Here is a 25832-nt window from a genome sequence, read left to right on the forward strand (position 1 = left end):
TTCATTTCAAAATGTTTCTTCTTTTTTTGCATATATTGTAAAATTTAAATGTAAATTTAAGAATGTGAACGTGAAAGGAAATTATTATGTTGATAGCAATGGCACTGAAATATAGTTGTAAAATAAAAGTGAAGTGTTATACGAATGATGTCAACATTTCACCTACTTATTCCATCAATCCAAGAACATTTTCATCCTATAAAAGTTCCCATTTATTTGGCTTTTAAATATCGTTTTAATGATTAAAATGCATTACATATTCGATTAATCAAGTTATGTAATTTGATGATTCCTTTTGTGTGGGACACTTTGATGGCTGCAAAAGGTCCACATTAACTTGGTGATGTCCAATTTTGTGAGATTAAATATGAAAAGCTTGTTAGAAAACAAAGAGAAAAAAAAATGTAATAATGCATAAATTTCCATCAATCAGTTTCCTATGGTAATCTTCCTCTTTCTTACAACATATGAAAATGCCATCCGTCCTTAATAGTTTTATCTATGAATTGGGTCGGTTCCAGTTAAGTCTGGACAAAATTATAGGCTTAAGCTTGCCTTAATTCGAAAAATGAATTTAAAATTTTGTCCAAAATCAACCTAGATAAAAATACTAAAACTCGAGTCTGATCCGACTTGCCCGTATTAAAAATTTTATATAGTTTTTTAAAAATATAATACACTAAAAACACTAAAATAAATGTTTTCCAACAGATTAAAAATAAATTTTAAAAAATCTTTGTACTTAAATAAGTACAACTTAACAAACAAATGCCTCTAACACAATAAAATAAGAATTATATAATATCCAAACAATAATAATAATATAATAGTGAAATGACAGTAAAACAATGAGAAAATAGCAAGAAAACAACAGCAAAATAGTGAGGAAACAACAAGAAAACAACTGATTTTTTTTTTACAAATTTTGACTGAACTCAGACTAAAAAAGCTTTACCTAAAGTCTGACCTATTTTCTAAGATGACTTTATTTTTTTTTTGTCGAATCCCAATTTTTAAACTTATATATATATATTTTAATGGACCTCCTATCCGGGTGGCCCGGGCATGGAGAGTTCTAGTCCTAAACCCCTGATATCGTCAATGCCACAATAATTAACATTACCTAAAGGTTATATTTTCTTTAAAAAGAATGGGACAATAATTTCATCAATGATTGAAAAGTCAATTTGAGCTGAAAATCCCAAACTACTTGACATTGCATTAATTTGTAGCCTAAAAGTAAATCAAAAGAATTTATTAAGGACCTAAACATGATCTTGATGGCTGATGCCAAACCTGCTGCCCTAATTAAACACCCTAAAGAAGAATGATATCTTTCCCTATTTGCATATTAAATGATTTTGATATCTCTCTTTTTTATCATTAGTTGAAATTAGTGAAGCCAAGCACGTTGCGTCAATTTTCAAACGGAGCGCTAAAAGGTAAAAATAAAATGAATCCGATACATACTACGTATTATACTAGTACATTTATATTAGCCATTTAGGGATGGATAGCAACCAAAATTTCAACATATTCTTTATTCAGAATAGGAACTTCAATGGGTTAATGTCATTTTACGAATTAGCGAGTTGTCGGATATTGATGGGTGAAATATATTGACGGCTACCATCCAATGCATGCTTCGCCAAAATAAAGTTAGTCTTCTCTGTTGGATGATATGCATCCCAAAACACGTACTGTGTCCTGTTTGGACAAACTCGAGCGAAAAAAATACAAGGGAGTTTACCACCATGCTTCCCATACACTCGACAACAAGCCGAATCTGCATTCGTGAATCCTGAACCAGAAAAAAAAAAGATATAGAAAGATTACAGAGCAGAAAAAAATACATTCAATATTGATGGGAGAGGGAGGGAATGATTGATGTGATCATCACCATATGATTTATAATTTTGTAAGACATCTTCAAGCGTGGTATAAGAATTCATGTAAATAAATATTGAGCCTGCAAGATGTTTTGTAAGCTCCGACAGCAATATCTTCAGCCTAACATTGTATAACTTGACTAGTTCATTCACATGTGGAACGCAATCGTCTATGGAAAATTTATCCCTCTCGAAAGGGATGCACCCCAGAGGAGCGGCACTTGTCACTGCAATCTTTCGAGCATCTAAATTATAAACACTCTGCAATATAGAATTGAATTTCGTGCTGTTAAGACTTTATTAAAGAAATAAAAATAAAATAAATACGAGTCAATTACAAAAGTAGAAGAAAAAATTACCAAAAGTTGAGATTTGAATTTAGAAATCATATTATCCAGATACTTAATATTCTCAACATGCGACAATGAGACATTCGAAGATAGCAATATGATATCATTTGCACCTACTGCAATAAAGTAAAGTGCATCTCTTAACAGCTTCCGAGCTGCTGCTGCTCCGATTTTTGATACGATATCTTGCCTAGATTTTGCAAAGTTGTTGATTTGTTCATCCATGCAAATATGATCACCCTACACAATTAAAGGCATAAATTTTCCATTCATCATTTTTCATATTAATTTTTCAACCATCATCTTTACGTAAGGGTGAAGCTAAAAAATATTTTTAGAGAGTTGAACTTAAATTATAATATTTTATAAAATTGAAAATGTAAAATTTTCTTTATAAACTTATAAATTTAATATGTTTTAACTTATAAACTTTTTAAAAAATTTAAAGCATATCTTTTTAATTTTATTTTTAAAGTACTAGAGCCTCTGGCCAGCAACTCTAGTTTCACCCATCTACATAACCCATGCAGTGCCTACTAAGATCAGATTATTTGTTGATGCCCATATTCATCGTTAAATTATATAAAATAAGAAATTAGAAAAGAAGTTTCATATAAAAAAAAATTGTTATCCAATAATAAGAGATGTTGCACTCTAAATTTACGGAATAATATATTTTTTAAGGTTGATTTAATAAAGCTAATAAGTTAGGAAATGAGCAACTTTTATGAAAAAATAGAGTAAGGGGAAAAAATCTTACAAATTTAGAACCAGTGGAATTAAAAATTCCTGATCCAGAAGAAGCATAGTTGACACCCTTCAAGATCACATCTCCAGTAGTTTGGGGGCTCAAGTAAGGAGGAGTGTAATTTGTAAAACCTAATTCCTCTTCTGCTAAAACCACAATTTCTTAACAAAATATATTAAAAGTAGCTAGCTAAGCTCTACGTTCTTTATGTTCAAAACTAGTGATAATAATCTGGGTCTTTAAATTTACAATATATATATAAATAAATTGCAAGACTTGCCTATAATGTCCAGAATAGTCCTGGCATTAGTGTATCTTCCGGATGCTCTTCGTTTTCCCTTTGTAAAATCAATACCATTTGGGAATGTTGGCTTAGCAAGTGTGTCAAGGTAGAAGTTGTTCCCTACCTCGAACAGAGAGTCTCCGAATGCGAAAATGGCTGGAACTTCCTTTGCAGAGCACATGTTTAGTAACAACTGGATTACTAAAATCTGATAAAATATCGCAGAAATTATGGTAGACATGTTTAACATGGTCTCCATGATGCAACGAATTGAGGCTATAGAAAACCAGAAAAAAGTTTATTTATATAGAGAGAGGTTTTTGTGGTTCTTTTGTGCTAAATCATCTATTAGTTGGAAGGTAGTATGGAGACTTTACAGTTATAGGCTTGGTTAATTAATATCCTATAGATATGCTAAATCATTGTTTGGTAAAACTCTTATATGATAGATCTGCGCCTAAAAATGATCTCTCTGAAATTTTTTGGCATGTTCAATAAATGCAGTTTCTTTCAAGAAAGCCGTCATTAGCACCCAAATCACATCTATAGGAATACTAATATTAATTAACCAAAGTAAGAGAAAGCTTTTTTTATTACAAGGAGATGGAGAAGGGATTGTCCGGGATCAAATTTAGATTACGTGTCGTCCAAGACTTGATATTAATACATGTCTTTTGTCGCTGCACCACAGACTCGATTGAACCAAATGCGGGGGAAAAAAACTGATATGGAGGCTTGCCAATGCAGTAAGAGGAAGAGCTCAAAGCTTGATTCGGGATTGGGACATTTATAAATTTGGGGTTCGAATTTTGGCATAAGTAAAAAAAAATAAAAACAACAAATTATGAATTAATGAGTAATAAGCAGCCCTTTAACACTTAGGGTCCCCAAGAAACAATTAAACTTACTACATGGCTGACTTCCTTGAATTTAATCTATTTCGGAAACAACGTTATTGGGGAATACAGCAGTGGTTAAGAAAGAAAATAATACTGGAATCCTGCAAAGTGCTTATTTTGATTTAATTTTCGCATATGGATACCTTTTTTTAAGTTTACAAAAGCTAACATCAGACTGCCTGAAACATGGAATCTCTGAGGATTTGTTATATTCGCATCCTTAGTCGGTTAATCCGGATTCTCACAAGAAACAAAGTAGGTCAAGAATCTTTGTCTTGCTACTACTCTCAACCGATTCAGAAAATTCTTCTCATTTCGGATTAACAATGAGTGGAACAATAGTTCTAGAAGCAGAGGAAATGAAAATCATCTCCATGCTTGGATGTTTGCAATAAAACATGGGTGTTTGAACAGAGTTTTATGAGATGGAAGTTGAGTTTGCTAATGCCTTATGCTGATCAACTCAATATCAAATATTAGAGTACCCAATGTTGAGCCTTCTCCATTGCCAAGACGGGTCGGGTTGAAAATGGTGGTAAACAGCCTCTGTCTGTCAAAGAACTGGAGCACAACACAATACAGGTAAATATTGGTAAGTGGTAACAGCTTGACGAAAAATGCAGCCAAGAAAAACATGTTACGGTAAAGGAAACAAGTCATGTTTTAAAATCAGGTTTTAGCAATTGTGGCCTCTTAACATTTGCATCAATTGTGATATTAGGGAGTCCAGAAAATAGAAAAATGGGGAAGAGTAGATCACATACATTAGGGGGAATAGGCTCCTGCGAAGTGTTCTGATATCCTTGGGAGGGAGGAATGATAACTCGACGAGTTCCACCAACTTGCATTGATCTAACAGCCGAGTCGATCCCAGAAATTACCTGTATTTATAATTTTTTGTGTCCAAGTTAATTACTGCTGCATATAAACATTCAAAGTGAACCAATACAATACAATTTTGGCTTTTAAATAACACATATATACATCAAAGTTGTATTTATATGGATTTGCAAGTCAGTGATGTCTATTAAATGTAGGTGAACTCGAAAGTTGTAATCAGTATCAGTTTTGCCAACTTACTTTGCCGGAGCCAAGGGTGAAGACAAAGGGAATTGGTTCTCCAGTGCTATCTTTATGATCATAAGTGGAATCAAACCGCCACCCTTGCTTTGCTGCCAGCCTTCCATAATAATGTATTGCAACCTTTTTTTATTTTTATTTTGACATGCAAAACAAAAAAAGGGTAATTAAAAACTACATCGAAGAAAATTACTAGTAGTAGTAATTGTGTGAATTTAAGTGGTAGTATGAAGGAGAGGGAAAGACCTGGTCTCCATCGACGGGGGTTGCGCCAGTGCCAGCTCGGAGGTCCAAGGCCTTGACACCACCGGAGTTAGGGAGGTCGAAAAACTCGGTGTTAGTGGCGGATTTTGAAGGAGGTGACAAGATTAGTGAAGAAAAACTGGTGGTTGCTATGGACACTAATAGCGTTCTCCTTGTACTTGCTGCAGAAGGCGAAGAAGAAGATAAGGGTTGAGGAGATGTTGCATAGATGATGGGAGGTGACGGGGGAGCTCTCCGGAGAAGGTAATGGAGGGCCGTATGGTGGGGATCTTGGAGGTACGGTGATGATGCGTGGCAGTGGACCACCACCATTATCTTCTTCTCTTTCGTTGGACGCAAATAAAAGTCGATCAATGTTAAAATTTAAAAATAAATATACCCTTTACTTTCTTTTAACATTAGAGAAAACCCAAATGATGGTTAAAAATCCCTGTGAATGAATACCATGCATGGAAGAATATGCAAGACACAATTCATCTTTCTTAATTAAAGTATCCCATTTATTTATTGAAATATTAATTATTAATTACGGTTTATTAACACAACCTTTGTAATTAAAAACCTTCCGCCCTAATTAACTATCCTTTTATATATTAACTGTCAATCAAATATAAACCTGTGTACTTTATGATTCTTAATTAAAAACTCAGAACGTTTTTGCAATCACTTTCCTGCTCAGTTTCTCAATAAAGTCGGAAGCAAGGTAAAATTATGAACGCATTCATCAACTTCGGTTAGAAACAGATCTTTGGGAGTTCGAACATATTCTAGAGAAGAAAACATAGAAACAGATAGTATCACTAAACTAGCTTTTGACAAAAATGCAGGACTACAGTTGTTTACAGCATATCCGCTGAATATTTTTAGATAATTTTGTTAATTTCTTCTGTTTATTTTACATCCAAAAAAATATATCGAATATAATCAGAAATAAAATGTGATGGCAAATCAAAATAAAAAAGTAAAATACACACACAACTGTAATAGAACAGTTGATAACGGCAGACAGTACTTTATTAACAAAGAGAAAATATACTTATTATGTTTCTAATCGCATAATGCTGGTGGGTTTTCCGGTAAAACTCTATCGCAAGGCACCAAGAGCAGATTTATTAAAAGCTTTGTTCGTCGGGTTCCTCGATTTGGCAAGCTCCTGACAAGGGTAATAATCTTTTCATCTTTCGTCTAATTAATATGCTTATCAAAGTGAAAAACTGTAAAAATCCAAGCTACGAGAGAGACCTGCTGTCACGAAACACAAGTGTCTGTTTGGCGAATCAAAGATCTGTGACGTAATTTTCAGGCTTATACCATAATGAGAAATCAATTCCTTTACTCTTCAGTTTCTCTGTTGCGGGTGCAATCCTCTCCAGAAGCTGCTTTTCATAGTAATTGCATATCATACCGTTTAGTTACAACCAAGGCACAATAAGATTTTGGTCTCATCTTACTTTCTACAACATGACAAAAAAAATGGAAAGAGTCTAACCTTAGCATGAATTGCACCATTAGATACCAACACAGATTTATCAAAGACGCAAAGCTTTCCACCATCCATCCGAGTCACAACGCCACCAGCTTCTTCAATTATCTGATTAATTTAAAATTTTAAATATAAACATCTGAATCTGAGGCTCTCATTTTCAAAGTGATTTATGTCTTAATTATCACCATAAGTTTCACATTAGCATAAATTTCAACGAAATGTTAAAATAAAAAATAAATAAAAAAAATGTTTGGTACTTAATAAGTTTGAAGCAATTTGAAAGCATTTTTACATTTGCGGCAGCTCAGTATCCCTTTAAGTAAAGAAGGAAAAGCTATTAGTTTTATTTACCATCTTAAGTCCACTATTTTAAATAGAATTGCAGAGTTATAAAGTGTTACCAATACAGCAGCAGCTATATCCCATGGTTTTAGATGATATTCCCAGTACCCTTCCGTTACTCCTAGAGCTACATGGCACATGTCCACAGCTGCACCACCAAGCCTCCTTACACCCTAGTCATTGTAATTTAGTAAAAGTTAGAGAGAGAAAAGGGGTAATGCACGAGCCCTGTAATTTTTGAAGAAGAGAGCCACGAAACATCATTTAAGGTTCATACTCTACTAATGCTGGTAAATTCCTTGAATAATTCAAAGTTGGTATTCCATGCATCATCATGTTCACAACCAAACCCAGTCACAAGAAGAGATTGCTCCACCTGCAGACAAATATTTCTTTGCGAGATGTCAAAACATTCCACCTTCAAAAATCATAAGCATATTGACAGTGGGACATATTTTTCAAAAGCATTGGCTAATCAATTTAATCTTATTCGAAGGTAGGCTCATGCCTCGGCAAGTTTAAAGAAGCAAAGTACCATCAAAGCTGTCCATAGAAAATATTAAAGGGCACATAATCATTGAGTCCCACTAGAATGCATACGGTGTCATCAGCCAGGATCATGCATATTGAAGTATAAGGCAACAACTTTTCAGCAGATAATAGTAATATCTATTCATTAAATAATTCACAATATATTTGACTGTTCGATTCAATTTGATCACTTACCTTATCCGTTTTACTGGGCTGGATTTTCTGTCCGTTACAAAATGCTCCCCCACCTAGAAACCAAAGCAATCAATCATTCAACCATAAGTATAGTATCAGCATAGGCATGAACCTTAAGGAGCTTTAACTAGTTCCACATTTCTTACCAGCAGTAGCAGTATATGTACGGGTATTCCAACACATAGGTCCCCCAACAAATTCCACCTACACATAAAAAAACAATAATGCCATCTTTCTTTTTCCTTGAAGGAAAAGGAAAAAGCAACAAACTTAATCACGCAACTTTTATACTTGACATTCAGTGAGCAATCACATTTTGAATGTAAAATTATGTAAATATAATATTGACAAGATTCATACAAGAAACTAATACCACAGTAGCAGCGGCAGGATTTCCTTGAAACAGTACACCCACTGAAACTGCAAAGCTAGGATAACAGTGTGCAAAATTTGTTGTTCCATCTACACAAGGTAGCAAAGTCAAACCAATAGAGATATCTACCACTTAGATAACGTATTGATACAAAAAAGCAGGGGATTTAATTATCAACATGAACCATGAACCATGAACCATGACATACTGAAGCATTTCTGCAAGACTGCAATACGCATATAGACTGAAAACATAACTCCCAAGTTCCAGGATCCATTCATTTAATTTTTATAAAATATAACCATATAAACTGCCTTGGATAAGAAACCAAGGGATGAAAGAGACAAACCTAAAGGATCAACACACCAGAGATAGTCTGATGAGGTATCCCCTGCAATTCCTCCTTCCTCCCCAAGGATCAAATGATCTGCAAAATTCTTTTTTATTACCTCCAGAATAGCGATCTCACTCATTTTATCTGTGCTGCACATAACATCATATGACAATTGTCAACAAAAGAAAGGAATATAATAAGTTTGTAGATATAATATGGTTGCAACATGCCGCAGAAATACTGAATGTCTCTCTCTTGAGGTAAATTTATAAAACAGTAAATAAGATGCAAATAAAAATAAACAATAAGGAAGGACATTAAATGTAAATGCTCATGCAAAGGCTTACAGGACAAAACTGCAAGTCTGAAATGAGTAGAAATATGCAAACTTCCATGTCTGTTTGTGGTTATAGGCTGGGAAACAGCATGATGCAGACAAAGGTTTAGGGTACATTAAGCCATTCTCTTTTTAAGTACATGGAGAAAACAGAAAGGTAAACTAGTGGGGTAGAGAACAAGTATAACATGGAACCTATTTTATTCCAAGAATATGAATCAGAAAGCACACTGAACCTTTCAGTGCCAAAATTTAACTTCATGATTCACATTTCACAGTATGAAAATAACATCATAACATGCAGGAGGCAGGTTAGCACAACCAGGCACAATGACAATGCAGTTTGGTAAGCTGTAATTATCTAACCATATATGTCAAAACACCCTCCCTCACCCCCAATACTAATATTAAGGTCATAGCTTAAAATCTGAGCCAGTATGAGAAGATTGAGAAGTCCTTACTCGGTTACCAAGTCAGCTAGTCCTTTATATGCGACATTTCTTGGTTTGTTGACAGCATCCATCACCACCTATAAGAAGATGAAGATATTTATTTAAGGGAAATGAATTCTGAAAAGTAAAACAAAAATGAAAAGACATAAAATAAAATAAAAAAAAGGAGGCCAACCTCAGCGCCAGCTCTTGCGGCAGCCTCAACAACTTCAATGAGCTCGGAAGGAGGGATTGATCCAGTTGATTTGGCACCTACTTTAGGATACTTTCTCTGGTTTGAAGCCTCCGACATCAAGGCTCTTGTATATAATTTTCCTGTCAAATTCGTGCTCAAGATTCCAACTTATAGACACCCAAATGGAGAGTTTGCAATAGATTTGTGAGGTTGGCACTGATTGGTGAATCCGACGTGAAACTGCTCTGGGTTTTTGCGAAAACCTGAGAGTAATGTGGGTAGAGACAATTAAATACTTTCCCAAATTTTATTTTCGATGTTAACTGAGAATCTAAAGAGTTTTTTACCTTACAAATTTGTTAAACTTTTTTTTCCCGGTTTCTTTGTGGGTAGTTCAATTTGCAGTTACTCCCTCTGTGCCACTCACAGATGATACATTGATAAATATTCGGTAAAATTATAATGAAAGCCTTAACTCTAATTGTATTTTGCCTTCCTTTAGTCTCTATATTTTAGATGTCACGGCATATGTAATTATCTAATTATTTCAATTTCGGTAATTCTTAATAGTATAATGAATGAAAATTTTAACAGAAAAAATTAGTTTACTCTTTGATCTAATATACAAAGATTAATTCATCTTTTTTTTAGTAAAGAGGGTAGAATACAATCTGATTCATAATATAAGAGCCTCCATAGTATATTTACCTACATATTCATGTTAGTTTGGTTTTAGTAGCATTTCTTTTTTCTTTTAAATAGTAGTTAAAACATTTTAATTTTTTAAAAATAAGTAAACCATTAGATTGACCATTAATGCTACATCAGCACAAACTAATAGTATCAATATGGAGTTATCGATCCGAGTAATTGATTACAAATTCAGGCATAAGAAAAAATAACCTATTAAATACTTTTGGACAAGTAGGGTAAACTACATTTTAACCCTCTTATAAATTTCAACTTATGATCCAGTAGTATCTAGTAATTGCGTAAATTAGGTAGTATTGTGAATGAGAGGAAGTGTCACGAGTCGCAAAAGATCTAGTCCCGTGAAAAAAGGACCTAGTCTCCGTCAACAGGGTTTGCCCCGGTGCCAGCACAAAGGTCCAAGGCCTTTACACGAAAAAAAGCGGTGCTAATGGCGGAATTAGAAGGAGCAGAAGCAGCATAGAGTGACAAGATCAATGTAGAAAAACCGGGTTGATATGGACACTAACAATGTTCTCCTTGTGCTTGCTGCAGAAGACGAAGAAGAAGATAAGGGCTGAGGAAATGTTGTATAGATAACCAGTAATCCGGAGAATGTAATGGAATGCAGGATGGTGGGTGTTTCAGAGGTACCGTGGATAAAAGTCAAATAATATTAAGAATAAATAAATATATTATTCATACTTGGGAAAATTCAAATTATGTGAATTGAACCAACGACCATGATGGCATATACAAGATACAAGAGATGAAGTAAAAAGTAAAAATAAAAATAAAACAGTAATAAAACAGTTAATAACGGCGGACAGTTGCATGGTACTTCATTAACAACAATAACATATAACTACAAATGCCAATGCATACTCTTTCCACAATTAACTGCCACCACTTCATTCCTCTTCTTCTTATTCAGCCTTTCACAAGATATTTGCTTCTTCTGTATCCTTGTTATGTTTCTAATCAAACAATGATGGTGAGTTTGCTGGCAAAACTACATGGCTCTGCAACAAAGCAACAAGACCAAAGTTTATTAAAAGCTTTGTTCATCAGGATTCCAAAAGCATCTGAAAAAGATGTTGATCTTTCTTCCCGTTAATATGCTTTTATCAAATGTTTAGCCTTCGAAGCATGTTGGTTGTTAAATTCCAACAATTACAACTGGCCGTTGGAAATGGGATCTCAGCCTAAAGTCGGAACATAGGGAATGGAAAGAACAGTTTCTAAGACGGAGGGGGGGGGGAGAGGGAAGGAGACATGTAGAAAGGCTTAATTTGGATTAAGTTTCAGCACCATGCATGTGTCACGGGCTCATGCACAACAGCTTCATTTGCTAAGTTAAAATCCAAGCTCGTGACACATACATGAAAGACAGAGGAAACAACAAATATGCTTTAGCAGTAGATTTAGATGTCATGTTAACTTGCTATTTGCATATAATTCTCACAAGAAAGCCACATCATTTTAGTTTAAAAAATGACGAAATTAAAGTAAAGAGACTAAATTCGCAACATCTATAAATGGCAGCATTTGGCCAAATCGAAAAATTGCATAAATTCAAGTTACAAGAGAAAGACCTGCTTACTGTGTCAGGAAAAAGAAGTGTGACTCTTTGGCAATTCAAAGATCTGTGACGTAACTTTCAGGCTTATACCATAATGAGAAATCAATTCCTTTACTCTTAAGTTTCTCCGTTGCAGGTGCAATCCTCTCCAAAAGCTGCTCATCATAGTAATTGAATATCATACCATTTAGTTACAACCAAAAGCATAATAAGATTTTGGATTCTATCTTCCTTTCTACAACATGACAGGAACATGAAAAAGGTCGAACCTTGGCATGAACTGCACCATTAGATACCAAAACAGATCTATCAAAGACACAAAATTTTCCACCATCCATCCGAGTCACAGCACCACCAGCTTCTTCGACTATCTGATTACAAAGAATTAACAATTTTAATATGAACTGCTGAATCTGAACAAACCTCATTCAACATGCTCACTGTCTTAATTATCACCACAGTTTTCACACTAGATAAATTTAAAATTATATATATGATAGAAAACAGTTTGGCGACTTAATATGTTCGAAGCAATTTCAAAGTACTTTACGGATCTTTTTATTTATCTTTTCACGGTATGCAAAATAAGTAGTTATGTCCAATGCAAAATAAACTGACGACTGACATCTATTTTAACATTTGCTGCGGCTCAATAACCATTTAAGTAAAGGAAGGAAAATATATTACTTTTATTTTAACATGTAAGTCAATGATTACACAAAAGGAATTAAGTTATAAAGCTTTACCAATACACCAGCAGCCATATCCCATGGTTTTAGACGATATTCCCAATACGCTTCCGCAACTCCCAGAGCTACATGGCACATGTCCACAGCTGCAGCACCAAGCCTTCTTACACCCTAGTCATTGTAAGTAGGGGAAAGTTAGAGACAAAAAGGGTAAATCACGAGTTTAGTAATTTTTGGAGAAAGAGCTTATGACCACAGAAATATCTTTTAAGGTTCATACTCTACTGATGTCAGTAAATTCCTTGAATAATTCAATGTTGGTGATCCATGCATCATCGTGGTCATATCCAAACCCAGTCACAAGAAGAGACTGCTCCACCTGCAAACAAGTATTTCTTTGCAAGATGTCAAAACATTTGGCCTTTTAAAAATCATAGGCATGCACTGGGAACCAACCTTTTAAAAGATATATTTCGCAAAAGCATAGGCTGGTCAGTTTAATCCTAATTCGAAGGTATCTAAGGCTTGTGCCTCAACAAGCTTGCTGAAGCGAAGTTACCATGAAAAACCTCCATATAAAATATTAGAGGGCATATAATCATTGAGCCCCAACAATATTTGTCCAACCAGAATGCATAAAATGTGTCATCAACCAGGATCAAACATGTTGAAGTATAAAGCAACAACTGTTCAGCAGAAAATAGTAACATCTACTAATTAAATTATTCACAATATTTTTAACTGTTTGATTCAGTGTGATCACTTACCTTATCTGTTTTACTGGGATGGATTTTCTGTCCATTACAAAATGCTCCCCCACCTAGAACCCAAAGCATCAAATATTTAGCCATTAATTTACTATGAACCTTAAGGAGCTTTAACTAGTTCCATATTTCCTACCAGCAGTAGCAGTAAATGTACGGGTATTCCAACACATAGGTCCCCCAACAAATTCCACCTACACGTAAAAAAGCAATAATGTCATCTTTCCTCCTACATCATGCAAATTAAAAAAGCAAGAAACTGATTTTGTAACTTTTATACTCTTTAAGTTATCAAAATTCATGTAAGAAAATAATACCACAGCAGCAGCGGCAGGATTTCCTTGAAACAGTACACCCACTGAAACTGCAAAGCTAGGATAACAATGTGCAAAATTTGTTGTTCCATCTACAGAAGGTAGCAAAGTGAAACCAGCAGAGCATTTATATCTAACCCTTACATAAAGTAAATATTAACACAAACAAGCAGGGGAATTAATCTTCAGTATAAACTACGGTATCCTAAAGCATCTCTTCAGGTAAGAGTGCAATACATTATAGACTGAAAAGTGAAAACTTAACTCCCAAATTATAGGATATTTTTCTAATATTTTATAAAATATAAACATACAAACTGTTTTGGTTAAAGAAACCTAGGGATGAAAAAGACAGACCTAAAGGATCAATACACCATAGATAGTCTGATGAGGTATCCCCTATAATTCCTCCCTCCTCCCCAAGGATCAGATGATCTCCAAAATTCTTTTTTACTACCTCAAGAATAGCAACCTCACTCATTTTATCTGTGCTGTAGGTAACATCATATGATAATTGTGAGCAGAAGCAAGGAATATAATAAGTTTATAGCAAATGAAACATGATTTCAACATTCCACAGAGATATCGAATATATATATCCCTTATATGGTAAAGTCATAAATAATCAATAACATGTTAGTAAAAGTAAACTGTAAGGAAGAACATTTAGACGTAAATATTCATGTGAAGGCTAATACAAGCAACTGTGAGTCTGCAATGAGTAGTGATAAGCAAACTTTTTAAATATAAGATGCCTGGTTCTTTTTGTGGTTATAGATTGGGAAACGGCAAGATGTAGACAAAGGTTTAGGGTAAATTATACCATTCTCATTGTAAGCCAAGTACATGAAGAAAACCGAAAGGCAAATTTGCGGTATAGGGAATGATTATAACATGGATTCCTTTTGCTTCCACGAATATGAATGAAGAAGTATACTAAAAAAACTTTTTCTGACAATAAACAATTCAATCTATTTACTTTTTAATGTTTCAAGTACTGAATTTGTCCTATTTATATGAAAAGCAAACGTCAGTGCCAAAAATTTAACTTCATGATTCATATTTCACATTATGAAAATTACATCATAACATTCGGGAGGCAGATTAGCTCAACCAGGCACAATGACAATGCAGTTTGGTAAATCAAGCTGTAATTATCTAATCATACACTAGTCAAACAGCCTACCTCATCCCCAATACTGATATATAGGGCATAGCTTAAATCTGAATAAGTATGAGAAGATTGAGAAGCCCTTACTCGGTTACCAAGTCAGTTAGTCCTTTATATGTGATATTTCTTGGTTTGTTGACAGCATCCATCACCACCTGTAAGAAAATAAAGGTATTTATTGAAAGAAATGAATTTTGAAAAGTAGAACAAAATTAACTGGCATAAAAGAATTTCCTTTGGGGGGGGGGGGATGCCAACCTCAGCCCCAGTTTTTGCAGCGGTCTCGACAACTTCAATGAGCTGAGATGGAGGGATTGGTCCGGTTGATTTGGCAGCTACTTTAGGATACTGTCTCTGGTTAGAAACCTCTGATATCAAAGCTCTTGTGCATAATTTTCTTTTGGAATTTGTATTAAAGATTCCAACTTTTCGATACCCAGTTGAAGACTTTGGACTAAGTTTGTGAGGTTGGTACTGATTTGGGTGAAATCGAGGTGAAATTGATCTGGGTGTTTGTGAAAATCTGAGAGGAATGTTGTTGGAGAAAACTAAAGACCTTCCCATTTCTTCCTTTTTGACGTTAAGCGAGAACCCAGAACCCTTTGCCTTACCAATTTATGAACGTTTTTTGAGATCTTCTTTGTGGGTAGTTAGTTTGCATTACTGTCTCTGCGCCATAGACGACAGATGACATCTTGTTTTCTATAACAGGGATAATAGCATATTTGGAACTGTATTTTATCAAACCTTCCAATCTAGTATCTCTACTTTTAAAATTTCTGTTTTGGTACTTGAACTCTAATTCCATCAAGTAATATGTTACATTCCCTTACGAAGAAATTATATCATACGCCCTTCCTACTATCTAAAGAAAATATCAACCAATAAAAATAAGCCAAGTCAGATTTATTCACATGTCATATTACAAGTAAGCATTATTTTTTAACTTATTCATTAAACACACAAAAAAGACTATGTCGACTTTCTACCAACTTCACCCCTACCAAACCATCGTATCAAAAGTTACCAGAAAACTTCATCTGTAGTACTCGACTTTCTTGGAGCTTTGTACTAAATACAAGATTGTTGTAACAAGTATTACACACATATATTTCCATGGACGCTATAAGAAATTAACATTCAAATCAAAAGAGCATTACAGCAAAATATGTATAAGCAGTAGAGACCAAAAATCTGAAACATGGGTTCTTTTCATAAATCTCTTTCACTTAGTTTGCTTGCTAAAAATTACAAAAAAAAGAAAGAAACCGGTAAATCAAATTCCAAAATGCTTTAAAAGAATGAAAAATAAAGGAAAAAAGAAAAAGACTTTCACCATCCCCTAATAAAACCCATTTGATCTACAACTTCCTGCCAATCATCACCCCAATCTGCATGGTTTGATGCTAAACCACAACTACCATAGGAACTGCCTCTTGTTGCAAATTCTCCACAGTAGGGCAAATTACTGTATAAATGTCGAATTTCAAAGAGCCTTACTTCGATCCCAAACGTTTTGATTGATGTATAAACACTTCAATTGCTTAGATTTTTAAGGTGTTTCTGGCAATTTTTGACAGATGGTTTGGTAGGGGTGAAGTTGGGTAGAAAGTCAGCAGAGTTTCTTTTTTCTTTTCTTTTTTTTCTATTTTGGTGTTTAATGATTAGGTTAAAAATAATGCTTTCCTGTAATATGACATGTAAAGAAATTTAACTTAGTTTATTTTTATTGGCTGGGCCATGTCTTAGGTAATAGGAAGAGCTTATGATATAATTTCTCCTTTTTAGGGCGTTAAAATTTGATCTTACTTGACACATGGATTAATCTTATATATCCACAAATTGTTTTGTTAAAAAATATTTTTAATTTAATTGCGCAGAGGTTCCTAAGGTATGAGTCAAAAGTCAATAACTTTGCCTGCCACGTGAGCAAAATTTTAATATTGCTAGGGTTAGGTATTAGATTGATAAAAGGAATCAAAATTTATGTATCAATTTTTCTTTTTTTGAAATACATCTACCACATTAGAAGATTTAACAAAGTATAAAGGCCAATTATGTCATAATCTTTTTTTTATCAAATTCAGATTTAATAATGTATAAAGGCCAATTATGTCATAACTTTTTATTATCAAATTCAACCTTAATATATTTTATCAAAGAGTTTATATAATTTTTTGGCTTTTGAATTTGGTAATTAGGTTTAGGTCTATTTTGGTACTTATAATTTTTTATCTACTTTGGTATCTAATTTTGACAACTAGATCCATTTTGATGCTTTAACTTGATTATGTCAAAATTTGATTATGTGACCTCTGTTACTAGAATAAGATTGGGTTAGTTAACTAGATCGGTTTGTGTAATACCCCGAAAATTACTACAATAAGAAAGTAAGATATTATCCTTGATATAGTAAAGTAAGGAAATAAAGTGACAAATAGGAAAATTTTGAGTTATGTCAACATTGGGAAGTATATTATGATATATCAATTCAAGAAAGGACTAAATCACAAAAGTGAGAAAAGTTTTGTGGCTTAATAGTAAATACTCAAAATTTGAGGGGTTAAAGTGTAAATATAAAATGTTGAAGGACCAATAGTACAAATATTTTAAGGATGGAATGATCTAGAAACTAAGGAAAATGGATGAATTAGGACCAAATTGAATAGGTGAAGAATTGTGAGGGACAAAATCGTAATTTTTTTTAAATTAAGTGATAATTCAAGGATGAAATTTTAAAATATCATAAAAGGCAAAATGGTCAATTAGAAAGAGAGAGAACTCTAGAAGGCAATGATGATATTAGAGATATTTTGATGATATTTTATAATTATTTAATTAGATAAATATTATTTTATTAATATTTTAATGATATATTTTATTATTTATTATTATTATTTTATTTAGTATATAAGGAAAGAAAGATGAAGAATTCATTTCATCTTTCCATGCACCCACGTAAGAAGAGAAGAGAAGAAAGAAATTTTCTTTTCTTTACAATTTGGTCTTTTTACCAAAAATTTACATTTTTACTTAGAAATCAAAAGAATTTCCATAGCTACCAAGAGAGTAAAATAATAAGAAGACTATGAGGAGAGAGAAAATCAAGTTAAAGATTGAAATAAATAGAATAAGGTAAGAACATCAAGATTTTAATATGTTTTTAAGTTTGATATTATTGAAAAAGCATGAAAATGATGTTAAAGTAGAGTTTTATTATATAAGGTTCTATATTCCTGACATGCTAGTGAAGAGAAATCAGAGGAAGTGATGGGAAATATTGTAGAGAAAGGAAATGAGGGTGTTATAGAATTAGTTATCAACATTTTACACGAAAACAATTTTGAACAACAACAGTAGTGTGGCTTTGAAATTTTACCAAAAATTGTAGAAATTGAATTAGAGTTTAATTAAAGTATTAAATTAAATTCTATTGGGTCTAGTTTTACATAGAAGAAACGGTGTAAGCAAAATAATTCCATATTATGAGATATATGAATTTTTGTGAGACAATGTCAGATTGATTTCAGGTTCTCCTGTTCTAACTTTGTAAAATCATCAAAAATTATAAAAAAATATTAGGGATTTAAATTCTTAATGAGTATATTTTCAAGAGAAACAAATAGAAACATCATCTAAACCCCGTACTAACAGATAAATAATTTTTAGTAAAGAAAGGTAGAAGCTATCAAACAGCAGAATAGGGATAAATTTGAAGATTTTACTATTCTTATTGGCTAAATAATATTTGAATCTAGTTTCAAAAACATCAAGCTGATCTTAATTTAGAATTATGTAGCTCAAGATATAAATGATTTAGCGACTATGGCTCAAGTGGACAGCTTTGATATGAACATAAGTAAATAGTGGAATTATAGATAATATTACATATAAGCATGTTATATACATTACGGATGTGGAATGGAGAGGAGGAGGAAAATATATGAATATTTAGCTAACATGAGTTTACATTAAAAATGACTAATTTGCATGTTTTAGGCTTAGGTACTAAATTGAATAAAAGTAAAATTTTAGGGGAAATTTTGTAAAAATGTAAAAATGACCAAATTGCATGAAATGAATTGTTTTATTATCTAAATTAATATATATTGAAATAAATTATTAATATCAAGTGGGTTTAGAGTTTTAATTTTGTTGTATGATGATATTATAAAGTGATTTTGTTAAATATTAATGTTAGTATCAAATTGTGAAAATAGTTAAAATATTAGGGTTTGGTATTAAATTTTTGTTTTATTAAGGGTTGTATGATAGCCTAGAATATTTGGATAAATTATTAATTGAGAAAAATTAATTGATTTGATAGGTTAACTAGTTAAGGGACTAAATTGTAAAAGTTGGAAAAAGTTAGGGTAATTATGTAAATTTGAAAATTTGAAGGGTATAAATTGTGAAATAAATTGGAGCTGAAATATGTGCTACTGAATGAGTAATTTTATATTTTAGGTCAAGATTCCATAGATACTTGTAAAAAAGAAAAAATGGTGGAATAGCCCCTGAACTCCTGCAATTATTACAATTCAATTTAGGTAAGTTCATATGGTTAAAGTTTAATAATTATATTGAATTGACGAATGATTGTACGTAATTAATAAATTGTTGAAAAATGGAATGTTGTTAAATTATTATGTATTTAGCATATTGTTAATAAAATGAAATATTGTTAAATTATGAATTGAAAAGAATATCCAATTAAAGTGGAACGCGGGATTGAGTACAATCGTTCTGTGGCAAAAGATAAATTGACGGAAAATTACCCAAGCAAATCGAGGTTCAGTATTTTTTGTGTAACACCCCTTACCTGAAACCGTTGCTGGAGTTGAGCATGAGGCGTTACTTAACTTAACTTAAAAGTTCGAGGCATAAAAATTTACTTTTAAAAGTTATTTCACTGTTCATAATAAGGTTGTCCATCTGCGCAGCAGTCACTAAATTAATTATAACTCAAGATACAAAACTCAAAATTTAGATCCGTAAATTTTCCCTAAAACTAGACTCATATATATTTTTACCATAAATTTTTAAGAATTTTTTGGTTCATAAAATTAGTACAATTTATTAGTTAAATTCTCCCATGTTTCACTGATCGACTATCTTGACCACTCGTCACTAAAATTCAGTTATCTCATTGTACAGACTTCATATGGTGCTTATACTTATTTTTACTTAAAATAGACTCATTAAGGAATCTAGAAATATAAATTATAACTCATAATTCCTTCTGTACAATTTTTAATGAATTTCTAAAGTCAGAACAGGGGACTTCAAAAACTATTCTTACCCTGTCTCACTAAAATTCAAATATCTAAAAATATATAACTCTTTTACTTACTCTATTTCTTTCATGTGAAAGTAGGCTCATTAAGCTTTAATTTCATATCTCACTCAGCTTCTAATTCAATTTACACTATTTTTTGTGATTTTTCAAAGTTACATCAATGTTGCTGTCCAAAAACTATTCCATTGCAATTTTATTTTATTTTTTTAAAAAAAATTCAATATAACCCCTTTATAATTATCTAACCTTCCCTGAAAATTTCAATTCACAACCAATTTCAGTATTTCAACTACTTCATTTAAATACTAAAAAAGTTCAACCAATCAACCATTTCAAGCTAAAAACATGTATATTTCAATGTCTAACACAACCATCACATTCAGATTTACCTTGTCTACTTAGTCATTCATCTATTACTTTTTACTTCAATTCCCTATACATGCCATATAAATCAAAAAGTTGTTTAACAAAATCTACCGGAGCAAATCTGGATAGTGTGATAGTTGATGTAGATCCGATCCTCCGAACATATATATATCAATCTACAAGAAATAATAAACACACACAAGTAAGCTTGCAGAAAGCTTAGTAAGTTCATAGGCTCATAATAAAATCTTACCAAAATTTTACTAACAACATTAATAAACAAATAAAAATTCAACATTTCCCGCCAACCACAATCTCAAACAATGAATCTATCCAATATAGCTCAATATCAGATGTCAAATTCAATTCTGACATTTAGCTTCAATTGCACTTACAAATACCTGTCAAATTAAGGATCGTCTTACGGATTTGAGTACATCGTTTGCCCGGTACCACGACTTGCTTGAATATTTCACATTACTATAACTCAGTATGGTTTCCTTCACTGAAATATCATACCTACTTTTCACAACTCAGTATGGCTTTCTTCACCGAAACACCATACCTACTTTTCACAACTCAGTATGCTTTTCTTCACTGAAACACCATACCTACTTTTCACAATTTGCCATGGATTCACCATGAACTTATTCGTCAATTCATCACTGATTACCGAACGTATGTACCCAATCCTGCGTATTCTTTAATTTGAACTAACAATCTCATTTTTCTTCTCATTTTTACCATAATCATAATTCAACAACAATATACGAATTGATACAATATATCATTCCCACATTAACAATTAATCATAAAAGTTCAGCCGTATGAACTTACCTGGGCCAATTCGTAGAAGTAGTAAAAGTTCAGAAACTAGTTCGATACTTTCTCTTTTCCTCGTTTATCTTCGAATTCCCGATCTATAATATAAATTTTTCCATTTATTAGAATCTAATTCAATACTAATTTAATTCACAATTTATGCCTTTCAATTTTTGAAATTACACTTTTACTTTCAAAATTAACAATTTTTACAATTTGGTCCCTACTCAATTAACCCTTCAATTGATCTTATTTTTCTCAATTAACACCTTATCCAACCATTTTAGACTACTAAACAGCCTTTGATATTCATAATTTCAGTAAAAATCCCCAATTCCTAACTTTTTTCACAATTAGGTCCTAAAAATCATTTTCTACTAAAATCATTTAATAAGATCATAATATAATGAAATTAAAACTTCAAATCTTTAAAAATTCATCATAAAATTCCAGAAATTATTCATGGTAACTTACAAAATCACCCATGGAATCAAAAACTAATGAATTCAATAGTTGGACCTAGTTGTAAAAGTCACAAAACATAAAAATTTCAAGGAACAAGCAAGAATTGAACTCACATGGTATAAAAATATGAGAAAAAAAGCTTGTTTCAGACCTCCTATGGCGTTTTTGCTGATAAATTATGAAGAGATCTCTATATTTTTCACTTTTATCTTTGTTTTATATATTTAATTTGTAAAATTTCCAATTTTGCCCTTGTTTCTCCTTACTTTCTTGCTGATTTTTCTTGCCCAACCGTCCAGGCCATATAATTTGGGCCTAATTTCTTTTTAAATCCCTCCTTATTAGTCACTTAAGCTATTTAATCACAATTTAACAAATTTTGCACTATTTTCAATTTAGTTCTTTTTAATTAATTGACTATCCAAAAGTTAAAATTTTCTAACGAAACTTTTATATTAACTCAATGACACTCCATAAATATTTATAAAAATATTTATGGCTTGGTTTATGAACTCGAGGTCTCGATACCTCATTTTAGACCCAATTTACCTATTAAATTCTTTTTAAATCTCAAAATTCAATAAATCACAAAATTCACTAATTCAAAAATTCTTCTAAATTCACACTTGACCCATAATTATTAGTTTATTAAATTTTAACTCATTGGTCGGATTTAGTGATCTCGAATCACTGTTTCCGACACCACTGAAAATTAGGCTATTACATGTTGCGAACTTTCGTGTTTACTTTCCGTTTAGCTCTCACGAGCTTCTGTTAACTCATATGAGTTTCGGTTTAACACTTATGGGTTTCCATTCAACTCTTTTGAGCTTCAGTTTAACCCTTATGAGTTTCTGTTCAGCTCTTACGAGCTCCCGTTCAACCCTTATGGGTTTCTATTTAGCACTTATGTGCAGCCTTCGGGCTTCTGAATACTATGTACTCATATCCGTAAGTCGTTCCCCGATTCGGTAAGATCTGATAAGTGACATATGAAATTAATGTTTGAAGACTTAATGTTAATATTGGTGTTGATCTGAAATAAGTGTATTTATGGATTGAAGTTGTGATGAGTAATAAATTCAAGTGTGATATGTTGATAAAATAAGTTTATCAATGTTGAATTTATATGAAACATATTCAAGTATGCTAACAAGTGTTATTGTTGATGCTTAGACAAGTGGCAAGCTATTGGTTAAATGGTAATATGTTTATTTATACAATGCGTTGAAAGGGTAAGTGTTCAAATGAAATTATACTTGTGCTCATGAAAGAGTGGTAAGTTTTAAGTTATGCAATTTCTTATGAAATGGTTTATTACGTGATTAATTTTAAAAAGGGCTATGTTCAAATGCATTAGCTTCTGGTTATGGTGGTATGGTATGTTTATGACTGGTGAGTTATACATATGGAATAAGTGAGGAAAGTAAAGAAATGCAAATGAAAATTTAGAAATTTGGAATAGTTAAAGTTGTTGAATATACTTTATGAATATTGGGGTATCAATATTGGATTATTCTGGATATATATAAATTTCTTATTTAAAATGAATTGATATGATTAAAGTTTATACGAGCATATTAAGCATTCATTGCTTACGTAATTGTTTTCCTTTACTTTTCAGATTATCGGAAGCTTGATTAGGTTGAAAGCTTGTTGGAGATATATCACACTATCCATTGGTTCTATCGGTATTTTCGAATGTTTTAATTTTAGTCATAATGGCATGTATAGGTGTTTTGTTTAATGTTGGCTTATATGTAAATTTTTAAGATTAGCCACTTATTTTAGCTTGTGTTGAATGTCATGTTATAGTTTGTAGATTTGTGAATTGGTGGGGCTAGGTTAGTAATAAATTGGGTGAGAAATATGACTTGTAAAATGACCTATTTTCGTCCACATGGGCAGAGACACGGGCGTGTGTCTCAACCGTGTGTGACACACGGTTAGATGACATGGTCGTGTGTCCCTTGTATCTTAAATTTGCACAAAACAGAATGCTCACACGACCTAGGACACGAGCGTGTAACTTGGCCATATGACTCAATTTAGTATACTCACACGGGCACAGGCACGAGCTGAGACACAGTTGTGTGTCCCTATTTTGAATGCGCACACGACCTGAGTCACGAGCGTGTCTCCAAATCGTGTGAGTCACATTGCCTGGCCACACGACCATGTGACCCCTGCAATGTTGAAAATTTTAAATATTTTTCGGAAATTTTTTTTGAGTTTTCGATTTAGTCCCTATTTATTTCTAATACATAATTTGGGCCTCAAGGGCTCGTCTAAGGGACAATATGTATTATTTTGTTTGGTTTCTAATATGAATGCTAGATGAAATGAAATGTCTAATAATTAATTTGTAAACTCCGGTAATGCTCCGCAATCCTGTTCCGACGACAGATTCGGGTTAGGTGTTACAGTTTGACTGAGAATCAATGAGTATAAAAGTCCAAACAAAGAGCTTGAACCTATTGAACAAGACAAAAATTGACCATTGAACAAGTTGAATTGGTTTATTAAAAAAAGTTGTTTTTTAGATTTTTATGAATTTTAGTTATTGTTGATTTAATAGCCGAACTGATTAAATCATGATTCGATGGTTTGATTAGTTCAACCATTAGTCTAGATACGATACTCTGAAATTATGTTACATATCAATTTTTTATATATTTCAAGTTTAGATACTAAAATAGATCTAATTGTCAAGATTAACCTTTTATTAAATTCGACTTTAGCTTAAAAAATTGATAAGAAAAACTGATAAACACGGAAGTAGAAACATTAGAAGTGATTTATGATGAGGTGGGGATAGGATCTAAAGAGTAATTCAAGTCTAAGACTAAGAGCATCACTGAGATAGAAATCATGGAAAGCAGTGGCGCAAAGAGGTTCAAAAATTTTCTACAAATCAAAAGAGCTACGGGATTGAAGGTTATGAAAGACAACGCAAAGCCTAAGAGAAAGAAATGTCGAAATGTGATTTTAATCTTTAATCGATTTGAGGAAAATCTTCGACTATTAGATTTATTAAACGGAAACTAGATTCAATTAAAGGAGTTATAGAAAGGTTTGTGTGACCCTCCAGCGCCCAACAAGATTAGCAGGTCTTAAAGGATCATTGATCCTATCAGAGGGGTAGGGTGGTTTTGGTTTTCGTGCTGACTATTATATGTTCAAGTTACTTTGTTCTTGGAGGGGGATTGATTTTGTCTGAAGGTTAGGAGGATAAGACCTGATACTCTTCCATCCAAGTGGATTACACCTACTGCTAGAGCTTAATCAAGTTTTTTTTTTTGATGGTTTGGAGGATTCAACACCCTCAATTTTCTGTCCATCGGTCCTCATTCTTTGAGCCTCGTGCACTATCCACGCACCAGGAGGATGCTGGTGGGTGGCTCAAGATAAAGCACGACTTTAAATTGAGGCGTCGATGATTTGAGCATGCAAGACCATTAAGTATCTTTTGTTTATTTTACCTTTTTTGGGTTGATTTTTTAGTTAAGTTATCGAAAGTTGATAATTTGATCTTTAATGAAATTTCTTTAGAAAAAAAAATCAATGTACATGATAATTAATAAATATTTTAATTAATTATTTGATAGCTTATTTTAATAAATTCAGATACTTTTAAAACACCATATAGAAAAGACTAAAATTGCTTATATCTACAAGTAATTGATCTTTCTTAAATTAATGTCATGGAATATATTCTTAACAATGAGTAAAATCATATAAAGTGAAAATGAGAAACTGAATTTGAAATGAATTATGAGAATCCGGCTCAATTAAACCAAAAATCAACCCTTACATTTCATATCAGACTCAATGCTTTTTCCAACTTTGAGGTAGACTTATCTAGAGGCAAGCTAAGTCATTGCTTCATTTTCCATTGGTTGAATTTTGATTATTTCTAGAATGTCTTTAAA

General features: G+C 32.5%; 4 protein-coding genes across 8 annotated transcripts; all 4 read right to left on the minus strand.

Moving 5' to 3' along the window:
* Positions 1 to 1514: 1514 nt before the first annotated feature.
* Positions 1515 to 3597, minus strand: LOC107902708 (GDSL esterase/lipase At4g16230). The gene is made up of 4 exons (XM_041093816.1): positions 3000 to 3597; positions 2249 to 2479; positions 1901 to 2150; positions 1515 to 1801 (listed from the first exon to the last, which is right to left on the minus strand). Exons 2-4 carry the CDS (start codon positions 2462 to 2464, stop codon positions 1578 to 1580), a joined length of 690 nt encoding a protein of 229 aa, XP_040949750.1. The 5' UTR covers positions 2465 to 2479; positions 3000 to 3597; the 3' UTR covers positions 1515 to 1577.
* Positions 3598 to 4464: 867 nt separating this feature from the next.
* LOC107905999 (peptidyl-prolyl cis-trans isomerase FKBP17-1, chloroplastic) lies at positions 4465 to 5983 on the minus strand. The gene is made up of 4 exons (XM_016832809.2): positions 5496 to 5983; positions 5250 to 5372; positions 4934 to 5050; positions 4465 to 4730 (listed from the first exon to the last, which is right to left on the minus strand). Exons 1-4 carry the CDS (start codon positions 5823 to 5825, stop codon positions 4611 to 4613), a joined length of 690 nt encoding a protein of 229 aa, XP_016688298.1. The 5' UTR covers positions 5826 to 5983; the 3' UTR covers positions 4465 to 4610.
* A 379-nt stretch (positions 5984 to 6362) lies between these two features.
* LOC107905998 (phosphatase IMPL1, chloroplastic) lies at positions 6363 to 10178 on the minus strand. Of its 2 annotated transcripts, XM_016832808.2 has the most exons (12): positions 10086 to 10178; positions 9739 to 10001; positions 9573 to 9640; positions 8790 to 8923; positions 8441 to 8529; positions 8214 to 8271; positions 8068 to 8120; positions 7619 to 7717; positions 7401 to 7514; positions 7003 to 7104; positions 6756 to 6889; positions 6363 to 6666 (listed from the first exon to the last, which is right to left on the minus strand). In XM_016832808.2, the coding sequence occupies exons 2-11, from the start codon at positions 9853 to 9855 to the stop codon at positions 6791 to 6793; spliced, it is 933 nt and encodes a 310-aa protein (XP_016688297.2). In that variant the 5' UTR covers positions 9856 to 10001; positions 10086 to 10178; the 3' UTR covers positions 6363 to 6666; positions 6756 to 6790. The 2 variants fall into 2 exon arrangements, with proteins under 2 accessions (XP_016688297.2, XP_016688296.2); XM_016832807.2 differs by lacking the exon at positions 10086 to 10178 and having other exon boundaries at positions 9739 to 10058.
* A 350-nt stretch (positions 10179 to 10528) lies between these two features.
* On the minus strand, positions 10529 to 15756 carry LOC107905996 (phosphatase IMPL1, chloroplastic). 4 transcript variants are annotated; one of them, XR_005913909.1, is made up of 12 exons: positions 15207 to 15756; positions 15036 to 15103; positions 14135 to 14268; positions 13781 to 13869; positions 13600 to 13657; positions 13467 to 13519; positions 12980 to 13078; positions 12757 to 12870; positions 12280 to 12381; positions 12032 to 12165; positions 11314 to 11450; positions 10529 to 10977 (listed from the first exon to the last, which is right to left on the minus strand). XR_005913909.1 is itself a non-coding variant. In XM_016832806.2 (11 exons), the coding sequence occupies exons 1-10, from the start codon at positions 15510 to 15512 to the stop codon at positions 12067 to 12069; spliced, it is 1122 nt and encodes a 373-aa protein (XP_016688295.1). In that variant the 5' UTR covers positions 15513 to 15756; the 3' UTR covers positions 11105 to 11450; positions 12032 to 12066. The 4 variants fall into 4 exon arrangements, 2 of the variants coding, with proteins under 2 accessions (XP_016688295.1, XP_016688294.1); XR_005913908.1 differs by having other exon boundaries at positions 12024 to 12165; XM_016832806.2 differs by lacking the exon at positions 10529 to 10977 and having other exon boundaries at positions 11105 to 11450.
* Positions 15757 to 25832: the final 10076 nt, after the last annotated feature.

This window comes from Gossypium hirsutum, chromosome D05 (assembly GCF_007990345.1).
Source record: "Gossypium hirsutum isolate 1008001.06 chromosome D05, Gossypium_hirsutum_v2.1, whole genome shotgun sequence".
Lineage (NCBI taxonomy): Eukaryota > Viridiplantae > Streptophyta > Magnoliopsida > Malvales > Malvaceae > Gossypium > Gossypium hirsutum.

Excerpts from the sequence above, each read along its gene's own strand:
- LOC107902708 (XM_041093816.1), bottom strand. The coding sequence starts at position 2,464 with ATGGATGAACAAATCAACAACTTTGCAAAATCTAGGCAAGATATCGTA. Across the intron at positions 2,151-2,248 it reads AATTCAAATCTCAACTTTTG|AGTGTTTATAATTTAGATGC; the intron begins GTAATTTTTTCT and ends TCTATATTGCAG. Across the intron at positions 1,802-1,900 it reads ACAAAATTATAAATCATATG|GATTCACGAATGCAGATTCG; the intron begins GTGATGATCACA and ends TTTCTGGTTCAG.
- LOC107905999 (XM_016832809.2), bottom strand. The coding sequence starts at position 5,825 with ATGGTGGTGGTCCACTGCCACGCATCATCACCGTACCTCCAAGATCCC. Across the intron at positions 5,051-5,249 it reads TCACCCTTGGCTCCGGCAAA|GTAATTTCTGGGATCGACTC; the intron begins GTAAGTTGGCAA and ends TTATAAATACAG. Across the intron at positions 4,731-4,933 it reads AGGAGCCTATTCCCCCTAAT|TTCTTTGACAGACAGAGGCT; the intron begins GTATGTGATCTA and ends GTTGTGCTCCAG.
- LOC107905998 (XM_016832808.2), bottom strand. The coding sequence starts at position 9,855 with ATGTCGGAGGCTTCAAACCAGAGAAAGTATCCTAAAGTAGGTGCCAAA. Across the intron at positions 9,641-9,738 it reads CCGCAAGAGCTGGCGCTGAG|GTGGTGATGGATGCTGTCAA; the intron begins GTTGGCCTCCTT and ends ATCTTCTTATAG. Across the intron at positions 7,105-7,400 it reads ATATAGCTGCTGCTGTATTG|ATAATTGAAGAAGCTGGTGG; the intron begins GTAACACTTTAT and ends TAAATTAATCAG.
- LOC107905996 (XM_016832806.2), bottom strand. The coding sequence starts at position 15,512 with ATGGGAAGGTCTTTAGTTTTCTCCAACAACATTCCTCTCAGATTTTCA. Across the intron at positions 13,870-14,134 it reads ATGGTGTATTGATCCTTTAG|ATGGAACAACAAATTTTGCA; the intron begins GTCTGTCTTTTT and ends TACCTTCTGTAG. Across the intron at positions 12,871-12,979 it reads AATTTACTGACATCAGTAGA|GGTGTAAGAAGGCTTGGTGC; the intron begins GTATGAACCTTA and ends TACAATGACTAG.